The 19,521-nt window shown below is 46.9% G+C and overlaps 6 protein-coding genes across 6 annotated transcripts; 3 read left to right on the top strand and 3 right to left on the bottom strand.

Annotated features, from left to right (window-relative positions):
- Positions 1–1,267: 1,267 nt before the first annotated feature.
- On the bottom strand, positions 1,268–3,061 carry HOO65_060402 (mitochondrial AAA ATPase; the record flags this gene model as incomplete). The annotated part of the gene is made up of 1 exon (XM_071001129.1): positions 1,268–3,061. The coding sequence occupies one exon, from the start codon at positions 3,059–3,061 to the stop codon at positions 1,268–1,270; it is 1,794 nt and encodes a 597-aa protein (XP_070857752.1).
- A 3,599-nt stretch (positions 3,062–6,660) lies between these two features.
- Positions 6,661–7,753, bottom strand: HOO65_060401 (PAPA-1-like conserved region-domain-containing protein; the record flags this gene model as incomplete). The annotated part of the gene is made up of 3 exons (XM_071003970.1): positions 6,661–6,882; positions 6,994–7,100; positions 7,162–7,753. 3 exons carry the CDS (start codon positions 7,751–7,753, stop codon positions 6,661–6,663), a joined length of 921 nt encoding a protein of 306 aa, XP_070857751.1.
- Positions 7,754–8,507: 754 nt separating this feature from the next.
- HOO65_060400 (peroxin 14 17) lies at positions 8,508–9,773 on the top strand (the record flags this gene model as incomplete). The annotated part of the gene is made up of 2 exons (XM_071003927.1): positions 8,508–8,783; positions 8,850–9,773. 2 exons carry the CDS (start codon positions 8,508–8,510, stop codon positions 9,771–9,773), a joined length of 1,200 nt encoding a protein of 399 aa, XP_070857750.1.
- A 197-nt stretch (positions 9,774–9,970) lies between these two features.
- HOO65_060399 (Chromo domain-containing protein 1) lies at positions 9,971–13,888 on the bottom strand (the record flags this gene model as incomplete). Its single annotated transcript, XM_071001128.1, has 1 exon — positions 9,971–13,888. The coding sequence occupies one exon, from the start codon at positions 13,886–13,888 to the stop codon at positions 9,971–9,973; it is 3,918 nt and encodes a 1,305-aa protein (XP_070857749.1).
- A 1,300-nt stretch (positions 13,889–15,188) lies between these two features.
- Positions 15,189–16,371, top strand: HOO65_060398 (Ras GTPase; the record flags this gene model as incomplete). The annotated part of the gene is made up of 4 exons (XM_071003944.1): positions 15,189–15,285; positions 15,569–15,958; positions 16,069–16,149; positions 16,241–16,371. 4 exons carry the CDS (start codon positions 15,189–15,191, stop codon positions 16,369–16,371), a joined length of 699 nt encoding a protein of 232 aa, XP_070857748.1.
- Positions 16,372–17,591: 1,220 nt separating this feature from the next.
- Positions 17,592–18,743, top strand: HOO65_060397 (Ribosome biogenesis protein BRX1; the record flags this gene model as incomplete). Its single annotated transcript, XM_071003957.1, has 2 exons — positions 17,592–17,719; positions 17,825–18,743. 2 exons carry the CDS (start codon positions 17,592–17,594, stop codon positions 18,741–18,743), a joined length of 1,047 nt encoding a protein of 348 aa, XP_070857747.1.
- Between the last annotated feature and the right edge of the window lie 778 nt (positions 18,744–19,521).

The raw sequence follows: 19,521 nt of genomic DNA, 5'->3' as shown, positions 1-19,521 counted from the left end.
TACAGCATCACTGCTCTTCGGCCTCTCAACAGAAGCACTAACCATGGCGAAGTGGTCTTGTGCATCTCCTTATATAAGAGCATCTTAATAATGTCTGTATCCTGGTTGGTCGGTTGTTCTAAGCAGCAACTGCTTAGCATGTTCAGATGCGATGCCTGTCTTACAACACTTGCAGCTTTCTGCCATTACCTACGCCAAGTGCTAGTGACGGTCGGTGTCTCGAAAGGGAAAGAGCGCAAATTAGAGGAAAAACCCCTTCATTCTAGAGGGAAGGCTCTATTCTGAGTTTTCTCAAGTTTATGATTGCATTAGACCATCTACGCCCTAACCTGATTCTTATTCTTGAGGCTACGTTCCACAAGGAACTTCAAGGCACTTGCCCAACACTTCAATAAATGAGATAGAATTAATTCATGCTAGAATATCGCCAAGTGCTACAGGCAGTAAGGGTGAGGCTATTCACATGCATGCAGGAGAATATCTGCTATGCTGCTTGCCACCTACAAATAGCTTGACTGACTCACTGCGATAACCTGTCCCTCTCCTTCACATGGAAAAGGTAATGTTTTTATGCCGCTCAGATCTAACAACGGGCTTGATCCCTCATAAACCAAAGAAAAATAAATCCAACACATTGCGACGGCATTGGCATAGTCCACACGTTAATTACATACCGACCGCCGTATGGGAACATTTTCTGTCTGTTTGACAAAAACCCTCTCTTCTCTTGCCTTCTCCAATAAATACCCTGGTTTCATAATCTGAGCTCCTCTCTTCTCCCCCATACTTTTGTTCTCCCTTCCCTACAGAAAAGGGTAAGAAAAACCCCAAGCCCCCGTTCAGTGGCTTCCGTTACAACCCGTCTCCTACGAAGCTTGGATCGCCAGGTCATCAATCCAACAGAAGTAAAAATCAAGAATGTATTATTACAAACGACAAAAAGAGAAAAGTACCAATGCATGTAAAATTTAATAAGTAGCAGAGCATATAATAATGTAAAGAAGCAAAAGCAGTAGGTGTTCAGTAGTTCCAGAGAAAATGAATACATGTCTTGGTCTCGCTGCGAGGAACTCGGACTATAAAGAAGTCGAGGCAGACAAGACAGATTTGGGGGAAGAGATAAGAGAAGACAGGAAGCGGGATAAGTACTGGAGAGTTTGGCCGCTCCTCCAACTTGGATATCAAAAAAAAGCAAAAAACCAAAGTCAACAAATGAGAAAAGAAGAGAAAATGAGGAGAGGCAAAGAGCAAAAAAAGAGGGTTTCTACTACTCGGCCGCACTGCCACCTAGGCCTAGTACTTTTTGAATGCCTCTCCGGAACCCCTTTGACACACCTGCACCCTCCTCTTCTCGTGTAAGGAAGCCAAAGCTGCGCCTTCTTGGGTTTGATGCCGCCGCCGTTGTCTTGCTGCTGCGCGCTGGTGCTGGAGAGGGAGGAGGCGCTGTCTTAGGTGGCCATTCGCCGTCACGCATCCACCCAGCCACGCAAGCCGGCAACATGTCTGACAGATTTATGGGACAGCTGGGCGTCATGGATTGAATGATAGTCCGATCGTAAAGAGCAAGGTATAGCTTAGGGCTGATGGATGCACGCATAGGATTTTGCGGCGGTAGGAGCGGCGGAGCAACTGGGAGAAGTGTCTCAACCGGATATATCTCATGTTTAGAGTCCGACTGATCGATCTTGGTGTTGCCGGCAGCGCTTGTGGAATGTGATTCGTTGGTGTCAATTGAGGCTTTAGATGTGGAATTGACAGCGACATCAGAATCGCTATTTATCGAGGTTGCGTTGGTAGATGTGGGGGAGCCAGCCGAGGCAGTACTATGAACTGAATGGCGGAAGAACAGCCGACGAGGCGAGCGGGGAGAAGTCGAGGGCGATGTAGCATCGGCGATAGGTAGAGTTGTAGTTTTTGGCCTCAAGCGTGCGACTTTGGCGCATGTCCATTTATTACGCCGGATTTCAAAACAGGCAAGGCCTTGGTTCCATTTCATCTCCTCCTTGAGAGCTTTACGGCGGCGTTCCTTGTTCAATAATATGATTTCATGTGGGGAAGCAGACTCAAGCAATTCTGGGCTAATGGGCTCCAGGACTGAATCGATTGAGGATAATTCAGAGTCCCACTCGAGTCTAGGCTTGAACCGAGTCTCATCCTCAGTCATGACGGAATATACTGACTCATTGTCATCATCGTCACTAGAATATTCATTTTCTGAAGCGGAGTCGGCTTCTTCGCCAGAATCACGTATGGCAGGGTTAGCGGCGCTTGCAGGCTGTCCTTCTCGTCTTTTAAGTACCTGCGCAAGGGATGTAGTGGCAGCTGGTTCAGACACAGCAGGATCGTGGTAACGAACTTCAGTTACGGCACCATTGACGACTTTCCGACGTACAACAACTGGCAGCGCTGGTACATCTGTGCGAGTCCAGGCAAACTCCCAATCGTTCTTCACATTCTTGGCCAGATACTTGCGAATAGCCTCTCGCTGCTTGCTTTTGTCACGGGAAAGCAAGTTGGGATCAAAATCTTGAGCAGAGGCATCGTTGGGAGTGGCAGTTGAAGACTGGCTGCTCCTCACTTTAGACAAAGTCGCCCTCCGAGAGCGATAAAGCTCTGTAAAAATCATGTTGGATGCAGATGTAGGGGTTGCACCAGATAAAGAAATGTCGAAATCGTTGTTAACCGGGGCAGGAGGCGCAGGATGGTCAAATGAGTTGAATTCCTTGGGTTGGTAGAATTCAGGCTTTAAGGTAAGAAGCTGTGGTTCGGGAATATGTTGAGGGTGGGGATACAAGCCTTTTTTTGAATCAAGAGGAGGACAAGAAGAGGAAGAAAAAGAAATGGGAGGAAAAGAAGTCAAGGATGTAGAAGTAGTAGGATGAGAAGTCGAAGGCTGGTCCTTCGTCTTATTATCACTGTTTTGGGAGTTGTGTGCGCCAGCGCCAACAGCGGCAGTGGCAGCGTCTGTGCTAGTCGTACCCCTAATAAGAGCAAGAGTGTCTAGCTCTTGAGTTTCTGGCGAAATTCCTTCTGTTGTTGTATTAGCTTTAGATGCTACCATATGTGGGGGGTATAGTGGCAGGCGGTCACAGCGGAGGCTTTCGCAATCGCAATGCCCTTGTCTTTGTCTCTTCTTGAGGCCCTAGGTGATGGCAAAGACAACAAATCTGTTTCTTTTCCCTTTGGGATGGTATAGTGGCAAGGATCAAAAACAGAGAGCCCGGTGAGGTTATAGGCCATGAGCCAGGCCCGGGCAGGGTACATGGGAAAGATGGTAACCTTGGTTTTAGATTTTTTTTTTTTTGGAGAGGAAAGAGGAATGGGCGCGTGCATACAATAGAAAGACAAAAGAGATGGAGTAAAAGGAAGAGGGCCAGACAACCAGTGAGGAGGGGAGGGGAGATAAGAGGCAAAAAGAATGAGTGCAAAAAGAGCGAATAACTCTCTCAAGACAATGCGGACCTCATTCCCCTTTGGGCCACCTCACTATGAAATAGAGTGATGAAGAGCAACTGATCGAAAATGAGAGCGTGTAAGTGTACTTCAGGACAAATACAGAGCAAAGGGTAAAGGTAAAAGAGGGATAGGGCAAGAATCATCTGACACTTTGATCTGAGGTTATGTAGAGGAAGCCAAGGTTTACACGACATGTCAAGCCCAAAAGCACAACCAAGGCAAGACAGGGCAAAACCAGGCAAAAAGAGAAATAAGTGGAGGCTGGTTATGGAAAAGATCAGGGGCCTTTGGCTGGGCGGGCGGGGCCCAAGACCGATGGTTTGATGTAACTAGGCTCGCCTCATACGATGCCACCACACCATCGAAGACCTAAGGCATAGGCTAAATAACAAAACGAAACACTTGTAGGCAGGTTAGGTGTACATTGAACTGAGAAGGAGGAGGGTTTTCGCGGAGCAGATTGGGAAGAGATGTTTTGGCACGAAGTTAGACCATGTCTATAACGCCTCCTAGGTCGAAAAAGCAAAATACCGCCCGCCTAAGAAGGCATAGTACTATAAAAATAAGAGCAAAAAAGGAGAGACAACAAAAGCAAAGACGGACGATGGCTGAGAAGGGCACAAGCCACTTAACTTGCCACTTATCTTTCAGCCAGGCTGTTCTTAGCCTGTTCACCGACTTGCACTTGCTTTTGTCGAAACTTTTTGTTTCCATGGATAAAGGGAAAAATGATGGACAAGAATTGCTCACCAACTAAGGTAATACTTGCAGAGTTGGAGAGAAGGGTATATAGGTAAAACACGCAAATATGGGGAAGGAGAGGAGCACATATCACAGATTGGACCTACCGCCTCGGTTCAAAATTTCCCTATGCACAGGCACAGATTCAGACTTAGGTCTAGAAGATCTAAGTTTGGTGTTCTCAACCCTTGCTGTCTGCCCCAGATTTTGGCTTCTGGCCTGGTCCGGCTTCTGGCCCGGGCATGGCTGGATCCCAAAGCCGGGCATGGCAGTAGAGGCAACAGTTGATACTATGACTGTCTATGTTTTGGTATGTCAAGGTTCAAGATAAACCACGACTTAAGAAACAAAAGCGGGCCGCAATAGTGTCGAAAACGGTATGCAGCGAGGCAAGTTAATAGATGCTTGTTAGCGATGAACGGTGGATGATTCTGGAAGCAAACTCCCAGTTGTCGTTTCAGTTTTTTGGTGCCTAAAAAATCGACTATCGTTTCGTTTTAATAATGAACTGTCAAGTAATAAGGGAGCCAAGTTAGTATAATTAAAAGCAACACGGTCATCTTGTCTACGACTTGTGGTTGCAAGTCTTGGACATGAGATCTCTGACGCCCGTGACCCCAATGCTTAATTCCCCAGACTTCATGTAATGTCCAAGAGGTAGTCGTGGTAATAAATAGTGCTGGTGGCAGTCTGGGTACAATGCAGTAGGTGACAGGCGGAGGACCCCCAATCCTTCCCCTCAGTCCTTGCCCACCCCCCCCCCCCAATATCCTACAACTACAGCTATTGCAAGCATAAGTGTAGTACAACAATCAGTGGCCATTTTCCGTTTCTTTCACGCTATTGGGCCAAGTCACGATTGGAATATCGCATTGATGGCCGGGGGCGGGGGAGAAGCCAAAACATGCGAGCGCGGGGAAGACGACAAGATAGGCAAGGAACAAGTAGGGCTTAGTCTAAGCTGGAATGGAGCATAACAGAGCAATAAACGAGAAGTGGGCCACATGACAGCGTCATTCCGCAAGTCCTTGTGGCCTCACCCTTGAAAGGGAACTGGGTTTCTGGGCGTTGGGATAATATTTCTTACCGTGCTACTGCATTAAGCAAGCGCAGCAGATCCAAACAGATAAGCTAATCCGTTTCTGTATTGTAGTATGACCAAAGAGATACAAAGCAGTCAAATTAGACCGTAGAATAATAAATGGGGTGTAAAAAAGATACACTCTGACAGACAGGAAATTGAAATGCAATGGAGTCCTCGTTGCCGTCGTCCAGCGATGGCAAACGTGGTGATGTGTAGTCGGTGATGTGTAGTCGATTGGCCGATCTCAGTACAAAGACTTGGATGGATGGTTTGGACTGGAGATGACAAGGCCTCCAAACGAAGATTTATAGGGTCATGAGAATGAGGATGTGCGTCGTAAAAGGGCAAATCGCACAATGGGCTGATCAAAAGATAATATTGTTATGTATGACGTCGTTAGTTAGAATCCAGTTGCTGGAAATAAATGTTGCAGAGAGCAAAAAGCTTGAGTGAAAAATGTAGAAGAGGGGAAAATAAAAGGAGGGCTTTGTAGACAAAGGCAAGAAGTAAAGGAGGGCGGGCTAAGCGTTTGCACGAAAAAAAAATTAAGCGGCAGAAAAACGGTGATGGAAAGCAATTGCAGAGAAACAAAGAGAAGGGATGATGATCTGGGTGAAGCCGTGTCATGGGTCCCTTCCAGATAGTCAGCTCCCTCTATCTTAAGTACTTTCCAGAGACGGTAAAACTTTTCACTGCGCAGCCTTTTGTGGGACTTGAGAGATCGTGCATTCTAGGGTTGTGCACAAACCCTGGCTCGGGATTTTCACTGGTGCTGGTCATGACAAGTACATCATCAAAGAGTATTGCAGTTATGCCACTTCACACTATGTCACAACTTCCAATGGCCTGCTTCTTAATCCTCACAACTGTATAATCGCTATGCTTTCTGTTTGAACCATGTAGTTCTATGCAAACAGTCGGGAGGTGCTAAACGCCGAAATCTAAGTGAAGTGACACGAGAAGAAGTATGCGTCAATGTATCAAACGCTAGGAACCGCATAAAGAGAGACACCATGGCATCAAAGAAAACGTACCATTTAGGCGAAAGGAAGGGCAAGGCTCACTGGAGTGATAAATAGCGAGAATAAGTAAGACGAATAGCATGCTCAATTGCTGCAAGGAACGAGCAAAAACGGGATTGGAAACGCAATAATTCAAATAAAAGGCTAAGTTGAAGAAGATGCTGCTATACTGGATGAAAGAATGTTTCTAGGGTGTGTAATGAAACAGACATAAAGCTTCTCTCAGCCCACAGAGCCTCCTCTGTCTTCATCTCACGTGTGCTTCTTCTCAAGGACATTCTTAGGAAAGAAAGGAAAAGACTAGGAAAAACAATGTACTGAATAAATAACAGTCGTAAGTCATTTTCAACCGCCATCTCAAGCAATCTCCTCAATCATCTTGCTTGAAGCAGAAGATGACGGCTTCATCGTATCCTTAAACGCTTCATTCAGTGGACTCTCCAGCATCTGATTCGGTACAGATACAGTAATTCCTACCTTGGAGCTCACCCATCTGATCATTCTGGGATCAGGCCGCCTTGCCTCTGCTTCCGCTAGCTCTTCTTCTGCTGTCTTGACCCTCTTGTTTGTCTTTGGTGCCTGCTTTTTCAGCAGTTTATTGATTGTTTCCATCTAGGGGATGATCGGCTGTGTTAATGCAAATGTGCAAGTAGATATAGGCGGGCCTTATCCAAGCATTAGTAGACATACCTTGACCTCCTCGTTACGCTTGTCGCTTAGATTGCGACGACGTCGGGCCATCTCAGTGCGGCGCATTGATAACTCCTCGGCAGTGAAATGCTTCTTCACTTGCACCTCTGTAGTCAAATATTAATAAAGACTCGCTTTCAACATCCCATGCTCAGCACACAAACTTACCATCAGATAGTTTCATAAATAGGCCATCTTCATCAGCGAAACGCGCTCGCTGCCGCTTTGTCATGCGCGACAGATCGTTCGGATCGCCTCTACTCATGTCCATATCATCATCACTGTCGATTTCATCGTCCTCCTCAGCATCATTTCCACGTCCCATTACCGTCGCATCAACATCGTCGTCCTCCTCGCCTTCAGCATCCTCATCAACGCTCTCGTAGCCAAAGTTTGTTGAGTCCATGTTTGGGTCGCTAAGCTCATCATCATCGTCGTCATCGTCATCGTCTTGTGTACGAGATGTCGTCTTAAGGATGCCCTTGGGTGCAGGCTTTGATGCCTTTCTTGAAGTGGGAACAGGTGTCGACATGTCAATATCGCCGTCAGCATCGGCATCGGCATCAAGATCATCTTCATCTTCACCTTCGGCATTAATGTCATCGTCGTCATCTTCAGTAGAGTCGACTACGTAATTCTTTTTGCCGCCGCGATTCCTTTTTCCCTCAATAATGTCACCACCGGCATAGGGGTTAATAGCGCCACGGCCAGCACCACGGCGAGATTTCCCAGAGGGCGACGAGGAATATGATTCGACCATTTCAATAGTGCTTGCCTTAGATGAGAGAACCGCTTATATAGACGAGGGGTACCAGAGCTCGCGTATTTTTCAGGGGCGATACAATCTCAATAGGAGCATCCAATTGAAGATATTCCGGTCTCCAATAGAGCAGATGATAAATCAAACTATGGGTTAATGTTAGTAAAGGCCTTAATGGTTCCAAGATGAGACTACACTCCATAGAGTACAAAGTACATCTTACAATATAAAGTCGCAATGATGAAAATTTTACCAAATAAAAGTATATGATGGCGCTTTCGGCGAGAGGCAGGTCTTTAAGAGGAATTATGAAGGCAAGACCCGATGGCCAATATTGCGATCTTTCTGATTGAATTCAACGTTTACTGATTACCCAGCGCGCCTGAAGCTGGCGATTCCAAACAAAGAACAAGGACAGTATTCACGTGACTATCTGAGCGTGGGTAACCCTAAGAGATGCTTTCCTGCGAATACTTAACGCTTTAGACAATCACTACAATCTTGAATAATGAATAAAGTTGTACCAGAAAGCGCTCATCATGGACTGTAATTAGTCTTTATTTTTACTCTGTAAAATGCTTAGACTGAAGTCAACTCAACGAGCCGAGGTTGAAGATCGGATCGCTCCTAGATGAGGTCATAACCTAGTAAATACAAACCCTAATCAGGCAAGTCAACAACCTGACCGTGTCCAATGAATAAAACAACAAAGTCTAGCTCTATTTTTCTCTTATTTCCAAGTCAAGCCACTACTATGAATCCCCACGACGAGCACAAAGCACCTCAAGCGATCACGCAACCACTAACTGGTACGGATAACGATACTCCTGATGTGGCATCTAATGCGCCTGTAGTAGAACAGGATGAGACTACCCTTCTGGAGACTGCACGCCGATTCCTTAACAGTGATCTTGTGAAGGACGCGACACAAGAAAGAAAAACAGAATTTCTTCGCTCCAAGGGTCTCAATGAAGAACAGATAAACTTTTTGCTAGCAGGCGACACAGCCATGGAAGCCCTACCTGATAATGTGAGTCGTATGGGTAGCTCTCGCGCGTGATCTAAGAGAGGTTAGCTAATGTTTATATGCTTGCAGAAGCCATCTGAAGAGCATGCGGCTGAGATCGAGGTTATGGCTGAGTCGAAGGCCGTACGCCAGCCTGAATCTGAATCCACATCAGATGCTACAATCGACTCCACCGAAGAATACGAACAATCAGTTACCGAAGACACCCAGCCCTCATATACGATTCCCGTAGAAACATATTCTGAATTCTTCACTTCGCCCCCACAACGCGAGCCCCTACTCTCTACCAGAACTCTCCTTAACACTTTGTATGCCTTCACAGGCCTCTCAGTCCTGGTATGCGGCACTAGCAAGTACACTGTGCAGCCTATGATCGCTGCCACCACCGATGCGCGTACCGACCTGCACAAAACCGCGTCGCGGAACCTTGATGATCTTGTGCGTCTTCTTGAGAAAAGTGTTTCACACGTGCCTGAAGGCGCGTCATCTACTACTACCGTTGCTCTTGCCGGAGATACTATGAGCGATGTTGATGACCCTGCCGAACTATTTAGTCGTGACATGGGCACACAGACCAGCACACCTGTAGGTCACAGTCCTGCGACAGCATCAACAGTAGCGGGCAGCAATAACATGATAGGGCTCGGGCTGGAGTCTGGGTCATCAACAGCATTGGTCTCTCTCGAGCCGGTTATTCAAACACAGCTAAAGAAAATTGCACGTGTGTCCGATATGTCGGAAGACCTGGCAGAACTGGGTGATCAGGAAACCGGCATCGCGCGCGATTTATGGCAAGAAATGACGGACTTTGAGCAGCGCATTGAGGACATGCAGTCATCACTGGACGACAACAGCCTGGGCATCCGTGGTCATTATGGATACACTGTTGGTGTAAAGAAGCAAAACGATGAGATGCAAAGTGCGCGGGACAACATTCGCAAGTTGAAGGGCATATTGTTGAGCTCGAGAAACTTTCCGATGGCGACAAGATGAGTGTATGGAAAGTAGAGATCTTTGCATGGACGGTGTGTTGAATCAGTAGTAGTGACTAGAGGGGTATATTTATATATGTATGTATGCAGAAATGTAAAGAAGGTCTTTATATAACGTAATTAAGATACGTTAATATTTCCATGTTCCATCAGTTTGGCTAAAGTCTTGCAGGGTCATTTCACCATCACGACCTCTACCTATGTCTCCCCCTTTTTCCTATTAAAAATACCAAGATTCTTGAAGGCCTGCCCCCAGGACAATACCATGATGTGGCTATAATCCCTTTGTTCATAACGTAGAGACTTATACCAAACTGTCGTTGGCATGAATAGATATTTGAATACAGAATTCCTCCCTTTTTTTTGTACCGCTTCAGTAACGGCATCGTAGAAGTGATTACGATACTCTGTTGAAGTCCCATCGGATTCAAGTGGTGGTGGAGGGTGCACAACCATGTACTGGGGCTTGTTGGTAGGGGGCATGGAAGGCTCGGGGCCGGTCTTTGTGGCCGTAAATGAATCGGCGATTGATGGTGGTTGCGCATTCGAGTCCTGGACTTTGATAAAACCTGCTTGCTTCAGCTGGGCGGGAGAGCTTGGAAGAAACTCAATAGGCCGTTCCATAGCATTCTCGATAGTGAGAAGAGTAGCATCAATAGGCAAGCCGTGATAATGACTGGGCAAGTTGAAGCCTGTGATCCAAACAGACTCAATGTAAGTGCCCTGGCCCTTTATGGCTGCTTGATCTTTAAGGAATTCAATGAACTGTTGATGAGCATTATCCAAGTCTGAGATAAATAGTTCCTCTGTTTGCCTCTTTGGTAGTAAGTAGGCGTTGGGGTCCCATATGATAATTTCATGGCCACCATCCTCCGAGTGAGAATGTAGCCAGCGTGATGGGTGTGCTGGGCGATAGATGCCGATCCATGGCTTATTAGGGGTAAACTTCGAGGTACCCGAGTCCAATTTTGCAGGAGTATAAAACATGCCAGCGTATGCTCTTTTTTTCCAGTTAAATGGGCGCAAAAACTTAAACCATCCGTTAAATGTTGTAGAGTAGTCGGCCCAAGGATCATCGAATTGATTGCTGGTTTCTATATTGTAGCAGGCAACAGGCTTATGATACAACAGTAAGAAACTGTCGCGATTTTTATCATGAAGCTTTTCAAGGTACCTATGAATTGTTGCTCCTCGATCATTAGGGAGAAGTCTACTATTAAAGGCTCTTGGCCCGGTTGGAGGCCCTGTTGGTGCATCAGCCATCTCTTGATCATCCAAAGACCGGAGAGCAGTGAGGGACGAGGACTCATAAATGGTATTGGGGGTTGATTTTGACGGGGATTTGAAGTCAACAGGAGGTAGCACAACATGGGTGAAAGACCTGCGATCTGTTTCATGTGTAGCTAAAACAAAAAACTCGCGATGGCGGTCAATATTCAAAATGGACCAAGTAGAGAACCAATTGATCAGACTTTGCTCATCATATGGATGTATGAGATCTGGAGCGACAACTACCTTGGAGCCACATAGATCGTCTTCAGGATGAATGCCTTCTTCTGTGAGCTCACATAGAAGCTCCCAGGCCCTATATCTATCTTGTCTCACATTATTGGTAATTCCATCTTGAGCGGCTAGTTCCAGCATTAGATCAGTTACCCCGGCAGGAACAACGATCCGGTAGGCCCAGTCATCAGATGACTTATCCTTAAACCACTGGAGCAGGGGAACGAAGCGATGAGTCTTGAACAAAATGAAGGTGGGGGTTACGAGAATTGCGGCTCCTCGTTCAAGGATAGGAGTCATTGATAGCTTTGCAGGAGAAGAGCGGATACCCGGCTCAGTGGTGGACGGAACCAAGGGAAAGAGTTGGCTGGCGTCACTAAAGGACCAAAAATTGATGGCACTGTTGTTAGTGGCTAGCAACACAAACATGGTTGGCACGTGGCGAATGAGAGAAAGGGCGTTGTCGTGGATGACCAAAGTTCCGCACTTTGCCTCTCGTCTGAAGATGTCCATGTGTCCTGGTTGTTGAGACGTTAGGATTCGGCACTTGGGATTACATTCTCTTAGCCAGCTGCAAAAGGCACTCATCATGTCTATCTTGGAAGGGGGGAAGACAAGATAGAAGGCATGGGAGGTATGAGGATCTGACGCATTCGTAGGTAGAAGCCTCTGATAGTCAAATGAAAAAAGTCGTTCGTATACAAGTTTGCGTTCATGGAATTTAGGGTCTGGCACTGGATCGATAGGCAGCATGGGAGGCACGGCTTCTGGTTCTATCTCAAAGATGAAATAGTAAAGGCTAGCGTCGGTGCCAGTAGGCTGTTCTAGGCCAAAGCTTCCGAGCCTCATTACCTGGCAGTGCGACGGGTATATTACTACGAAATACCGGCCTTGGAACGAAACGGCGCAGAAAGCCCCTATTCGTAGACGTTGGGCAACATTTTCTAGAACGTCAGGAGTGGAGGTAGATGTGATGGCCCCTGATGAAAGGTGAGTTTCACTGCGCCATATATATTGAATTTGCTTCTGGAGAGCTTGAATAGAGCATAGGTGGGAAAACTCAAGGCCGGAAAGGGCGTTGAATGCTTCAAACCATCCAGGGACAAGGGCGGTGTTGACGCCTGAAAACAAAGCTTCTATAGGTTGACTAGATGGAAATACTGGGGAGTCGTTTCGAAAAACTACGTGTTTTTTGATGGAAACCACAGATGGAAGCACGGTAGAATGAGCATGTTCCTTCTGGAGAGTAGACTGGAGCCGGATCGAAGACCTGGGATTAAGAGCCTGGCGATGGCGAGGGATGTTCTGAACAGACTTAGTTGCTTCTCCTTTGGCATCCACGGCGTGGGTGGATTCGCAGTCCCAAGTGTGTGGATTCCTGTCGAAGCGAACCATCTTTTCAAATGAACCTGACTGGCTCATGAGCACTACGTTGTCGTTTGTGTCGACTACTGTGGTCTCGGAGTCAAGTTTGGGGTGGGTTGATCCAACAGAATGACTATCGGCAAGCCCGGTTTCTTGGATTTGCGAGATCTCGAATAGCTGGATGCTTTCAACAGGTGCTCGATCCCGGCGCTTCTTCATGATAATTTTTCTAGAAGTTTCACGAGATGACTCTGAAGCTGCCGAGGTAAGCCGCGTGTCGCCATGTGGGGTGGTAGGTGAAGGCGCATCTGGACTAGTCATAGAGATGCTCGACCGCTTCTTTTGCGGGAGCCTCCCTGAGGTGAAGATGTTGCCACCCGCCTTGGTGGCATGGTCGGCATTTGCATGCTCTGCTTCCGTGGCTGTTGCTGCTGTCTTGGAAGTCATGGAGGCAGATCTTCTTCTGGCTAAGGGTTGTGATAACACCTTGGGGAGGAAGGGAGACTTGGGCTTGGGCTTAGACTTGACGATGCCACAGCCGCTAGGTGATTTAGAGGCGATAGCCTTGGCCGGAGCAGTTTTTTTGGAGGGAGAAGGGAAGGGCCTTGTAATAGAGGTGATGGTTTTTTTGAGGGCAGGGGGCTTATCAGATAAAGTTCTGGGGGCAGTTTTGGGTATAGTTTCAACTTTGGTTCTGGGGGTAGCCCTGGCTGTATATCTGGGCGTAACGTTAACTACGTCTTCATGTGCAGATTTAGGAGCAACATGTGGCGTAATTTTTGGAGCAGGCTTCAATGTACATGTAGGAGCAGATTTCTGAATAGATGCACACGACGGTGTATTAGAACTGAAGCAGAAAGCCTTAGTTTCCGCTGTAGGCTGTGATGGGCCCTTGATCAATTTATCGTTAAGCGAGCGGATTTGTGGGTGACCCTGTTGTTTGGTGGCTAAGAGGGAGCGACTTTGTGGTTTTTGCACTGCTCCATGCAAGGTAGAGGTTGAGGATAAGGTAGCCGATGATTTCGGAGGTCGAGTAACGATAGCTGTATGACGTTTTGGGCCCGGCTGCCGTGGGTCTCGGAGAACTTTGGGAAGAGCAAATGATGGGATTACCCTGGGCAGATTTTTTTGGCCCAATGTAATTTGTGTGCCATGGGTGGTGCGTTTTGCCAATTGAGAAGGAGGTTTGGAAGGAAGCCCATAATTTCCTTCGCGGCTTCCATATTGGGCATTCTTGGTGCTGTACATCGTTAATGATGAGATATTAGAGATTAAGATGCACAGAAAAAAAGGCAGTGACGGAGGATGCAGCGCCCCGAAGTACATGTATATATACACACAAAACTACATGATTTAATGATTCTGATATTCAAAGCAATTGTTCAGTAGCGCCATGGAAATCAGTTTGCCATTTGTCACTAGCAAACGGACGGCGGGGTGGGTCAACAGATCAAATAGGTCTCTGTTTGTCCTATGTCGTTCATCGCAATTCTGAGCGACGGACATGTAGTGCGAGCATGCGAGCATATTTTCCTATTTGCATTGTCACATACGGGGGGAGAGCATGGTTGTCTAGCATGTTCGAGCTTCGAGCCCATTGTCGCCTGAGACATAGATGTCAACACCATGGAATGGAGAGCACCGAAGGTATCGAAGGCATGGAGAGCGTTGATGGCTTGATATCAATGGGTTTACAAGATTGGCTTGCTAGCTCGTGGTAGGCGCCCAGCTTAATGCGTCGCATCAATTCGATTGTTTCGTTTCGGATCCAATCAGGCTGCCGTCTTGTGCTGTGCATTCCAGCACTTTTAAGTGAAAAGTCAGGATGTTTATCCAATACCGACGCACGTGATGCTGCACACACGTGATTCTGTTGGTGCTATTGTGGTAGACTTGTATAGTGGTTGCGATGGCGGCAGTTTTGAGTATCAATCTAGCAGCTAGTCTACGCTTTTATCAAGCCCATCGATTTAGTTTCATTTCCTTTATTATACCTGTCCAGTGTGTTGTTGTTGTTGTTGTTGCTGTTGACAGCTAGTAACCCCTCCATTGATCACCCCTCTTTTTATCTTTGGCTTAGGCTTAATCAAGGATTTTCCACACCTCGTAGCGCTGTTCTCTTAGCTCCAGGCCCTGCTGTTTCAATGCTTTAGTGCATCTGGTCACTGTAATGCACTAGCTAGGGGTCCACAACAGCTAAACTATGGCAGGCAACAGGCATAGCTTAACTTTCTTCTGCCTTGTGATGGGCCTGTCCTGCTGCTTATCCCCTTCCCTCCCATTCCTTTGGCTCCCAAAGCTACCAACTGGGCTGGTCTTGGTCTGGCCCACTCCACTCACTCTCACTATCTTGCAATCCGTCCTTCTTGTCATGTGTCGCCAACAAGAACCAAAACGTATCTGATTCTCTCTACATAATTTTCCATCGTTTTTTTTGCCCCGTTGCATTCTGCGCCGCCGAAACCTTCACCATCGCCTTTCATTTATCGCTTGTTTCATTCCATTTCGCACTCATTTCCATTATCCTTCTTCTAAACAATCATTCACCATGGCTAACGACGAGTATGATGTACGTGGCGCTGCTGTTCTTTCCTGTCCTGTCTTGTTCTATCCTATATCTGCCCCTGAAGTGCATGACGGCGAAAGTTGTTGATGTCGTCTTGACCATAACTGAGACAGGCTTTCCTTTTCCTTTTATTGAGATCCTGTGCTAACTTCTGGCGCTTTTATCGTGGTTGAACAGTTTCTATTCAAAGGTTGATATCCCACCCCCTCCCTCATCCCCCCATCGATCTTCACACAAATTGTCGTCGCCACTGGCCAATGAGCCCCTCGTTATAGCTATTCCCTGTCGCCCTTATGCTCCGAACTTTTCATAATGATGTCTCTATTCTAACTATGCTGCTCTCTCTCTCTTCAACCAAATAGTTGTCCTGATTGGAGACTCTGGTGTCGGAAAGTCCAATCTGTTGAGCAGATTCACCCGCAACGAGTTCAACCTTGATTCCAAATCCACCATCGGTGTCGAGTTCGCAACGCGTTCCATCCAGGTTGACTCCAAAACTATCAAAGCTCAGATTTGGGATACTGCTGGCCAGGAGCGGTACCGTGCCATTACTTCTGCCTACTATCGCGGAGCTGTCGGAGCTCTTCTCGTGTACGATATCAGCAAGCACCAGACCTATGAGAACGTTACTCGGTGGCTCAAGGAGCTGAGAGATCATGCCGACGCCAACATCGTAATCATGCTCGTCGGAAACAAGAGCGATCTGCGACACCTCAGAGCCGTGCCTACTGAGGAAGCCAAGGCTTTTGCTAGTATGTTTACCATTTCTTTTCTTGGCCTCACTTCCCCCTCCTCCCCCCCCTTTTCATTTTTCTCATCGCCCGTTATTCACTCAAGTTAATATTGACCCCTCTCTTTGTAGGCGAAAACCACCTGTCTTTCATTGAGACCTCCGCCCTCGACGCCAGCAACGTCGAGCTTGCTTTCCAGAACATTCTGACCGGTATGTGACACCATGTTTCAACAACTGTTTGGCGCCCGTTCATAGCCTGCTCAGGTACAAAGTTGCATTTTATTAACACAGTCGTGCACAGAGATCTACCGCATTGTCTCCAGCAAAGCCCTGGACAGCGGCGAAGGTGCACAGGCAACTATCGGTGCTGGCACCAACATTTCGCTGAGCAAGCCTGCGGACGATGCCAGCACAAAGAGCGGCTGCTGCTAAATTCCTTATTTCTTTTCTTGCTGTCCCTCGTATTATCTTGTCTCGTCCCTTTCTTTCTGCGTCTTGTTTCCCTCTTCCCCCTCTCTTACACTCATGCGTTATGCTTTGATATGCTGCTATTCATGAAGTTCTCGGACACTTCGCTTTTTGCCGCTGTGCCCATGTTTTTTCTTTTCTACCGGCTTTGGGATGTGCGCAGGGCAGCCTCGTGAAGTTGATACTTATTGCTAACTAATGCGAGCTGGTGCCCGTCGGCAAATTTGTTGTCTTGTCTCTTTCGTTTCAATTGCTATTCTTTTAGATGCCTTTATTTTCCTTGGTTTGCTGTTATCTGTGTCCTTGGTTCTATGGGCTATAAACGTATAGCCCCTAAACTAGTCGTTATGTACGGCTCTATCTTTATCTTTTGTCTACGAAGATGTAGCTCGCCTTGCGCGGCAGTTATTTTTGCATTGTGATTGAGGGGGATTGTCACCATTGGTTTCTAAGGAGCAAACAACACGGCCATCGTAACCTTATGCCTTGACCTAGATGCTGGAGGGAAGAGGAGGAGGGGGGGCTTTTCTCTTTGGTTGCGAGCTCATCAACGAAAATATTTCAAAGCAATATCTCTCGTAAATTCGGATTTGCGGTGAAACAAAGCGACACTTGGCCGGTCCAACTACTTATAGACGATTAGTTGGCAGATGGCTGGATGTTATTGGTCCTGGCCTGCCTATTTGGTCCTGGCCTGCCTATTAGATGGCGATAACGGATATAACGATATCAACTTATGGCCTTGCATCTTGCTGGCGTAGTACTTCTTTGTTCCTCTTCCCTCCCCACCCCTCCCCCCTCTGTGAAATCTAATTGAATATATACATAGTAGTGCATTATTAAAAAAAATTGGCTTGGACGTAAATTTCCTCAAGGCCATCGTCAACAACAGCTCTTCGATGTGATCATATGTCTTTATACTTTTGACTTTTGATCTCCACATCGATAAGCCCTATCTTATCAGATAACAGAACATCCTTCCTCCATTGCCCAAAAATTTCCCTAGGCGAAAAAATAGTTGAGCACCTATCCATCACGAACCATTGACCAAACAAACTTTGCATTTAACAGACAGCCTCTACACATCAGAGTCTCTTTTGGCTGGCGCTGCTTATAGCTCTTCTTTTATACTCCTGTTTCTTCCACGCTGCTCTTACATAGCCTTCTCTCTGATAATACTTATAATGGCTGCTGTCTACAAATCTATTGCCAAGGCGAACGGTACCGAGGGGAAACCCGAAGTTTCCAGCACCGGACCCCGCAAGAACAAGCAGAGAGTCTTAGTTCTGTCATCACGTGGCGTGACTTACAGGTGTGTATCAGCCCGTAACAAAACCGGCGCATTTGATTTTCAATGAGCGCATCAAGATTGCACTAGTGAACCTCAAACTAACTGCGCTCTAATCGACTCATTCAGACATCGTCACCTCCTCAATGATCTTGCGCAAATGATGCCTCATGCCCGGAAAGACGTCAAATTCGATTCTAAGTCCAAGCTGTACCAGCTGAACGAGCTGGCTGAGCTATACAACTGCAACAATGTTTTCTTCTTCGAAGCCCGCAAGGCCAAGGACCTCTACTGCTGGTTCAGCAAGATTCCCAACGGCCCAACTGTGAAGATGCACATCCAGAGTCGTACGTTTCTCTCTTCTCTGTCTTCTATGGCCAAGGCTGCCTTTTGGCCTCGTTCAAATATCCCTCTACTAACACAATCGTGCGCCCTTTTGCTGCTTTTAGTGTACACCATGGAAGAGCTCCGCTTCACCGGAAACTGCCTGAAGGGCTCCCGTCCCATCCTATCCTTTGACTCCGCTTTCGAGAACGAGCCTCACCTCCGCCTGATTCGCGAACTCATGTTCCACACCTTTGGCGTGCCGGAAGGCGCACGCAAGTCGAAGCCCTTTGTCGATCATGTGATGGGCTTCAGCTATGTTGACGGCAAGATCTGGGTTCGCACATACCAGATTAATGAGATTGAGGCTGGCAAGCTTGCGGCTGATGGTGCCGAAGAGACGGTCAAGAAGACAACCAAGAAACATACGGGTATGCCTGGTTTGAACACTGATGTTCAGCTAGTCGAGATCGGCCCCCGCTTTGTCATGACCCCTATCATCATACAGGAGGGCTCGTTCGGCGGTCCTATCATCTACGAGAACAAGGAGTTCGTGTCGCCAAACCAGGTGCGTTCAGACTTGCGCAAGGCGCGATCTGCTAAGCACAACACCCGTATCGACAAAGCCCAGGAGCGGCAGTCCAAGAAGAAAGACCTTGGGCTGCGCTCCGACGGCCCCGCCCAGAAGAAGGATGCTCTAGACAAGCGCGAGTTGTTTGCATAGACACGACAAGAAAGAAGGAAAGTAGCAAGAAAAGGACGATAGAGTCTGGCTATGTTTGCGTCATCAGTTTGCCGGCGTCAAGGGATTGATTTCTTTTTGGGATAGGAAATAATTGTATGCATTTTGTGTTTAGTTTGTCCTTTGTCTGGTCTATCCTATGTCTGTTGGTCTTTGGTGTTGGTTTACCGTACAGTACGTGTCTAAGCGCTGATTTCACTGTGCAATTCCTGGTCTCCGAAATAACACCGTACACCGCAGGCCCATCTCCTACAAAGATGTCAAGAATCGATGCCATATTATGGCTCTTGGCTAAACACCGTAGTGCATATATATTTACATGGAGGCACCAGCTAACTTGAACTATTTCGTACGTTTAGCCGTTAAGAAAGCCTATTTCCCACAATAAAATCAAGAAGGGTGGCATGGTATGCAGGCAGACCATCTGTGATACCCTTGTAAAAGGAACCCAGACTTTGTATCTTAAGCTTGCAAGATTTGAAAGATGGATTGGTGGTAGGCAAATTCAATTGAAGTAGATATACGAACAGACTTACTTCTCTCTCGCCGTCTCACTGTCTACTGCGCAATCTCAATCTTGAAGTTTATATTTGTGTTGGCTCAGGTGCAGACAGTGTGCATCACCTATAAATTATAGGGCTATGATGCTGAGTTACAGGGCCTGTCAAATTACCACTAAGGGTTGTCCTGTATCCAAATCATCCTTTCAACTCGTCAAGCTCTCTTAAATACAAGTCCTCCAAGGTAGTCTTTTTAATTT

This window comes from Ceratocystis lukuohia (assembly GCF_044167205.1).
Source record: "Ceratocystis lukuohia strain C4212 chromosome Unknown Supercontig6_pilon, whole genome shotgun sequence".
In the NCBI taxonomy this organism is placed as follows: Eukaryota; Fungi; Ascomycota; class Sordariomycetes; order Microascales; family Ceratocystidaceae; genus Ceratocystis; species Ceratocystis lukuohia.
This window is presented reverse-complemented; position numbering and strand designations above follow the sequence as displayed.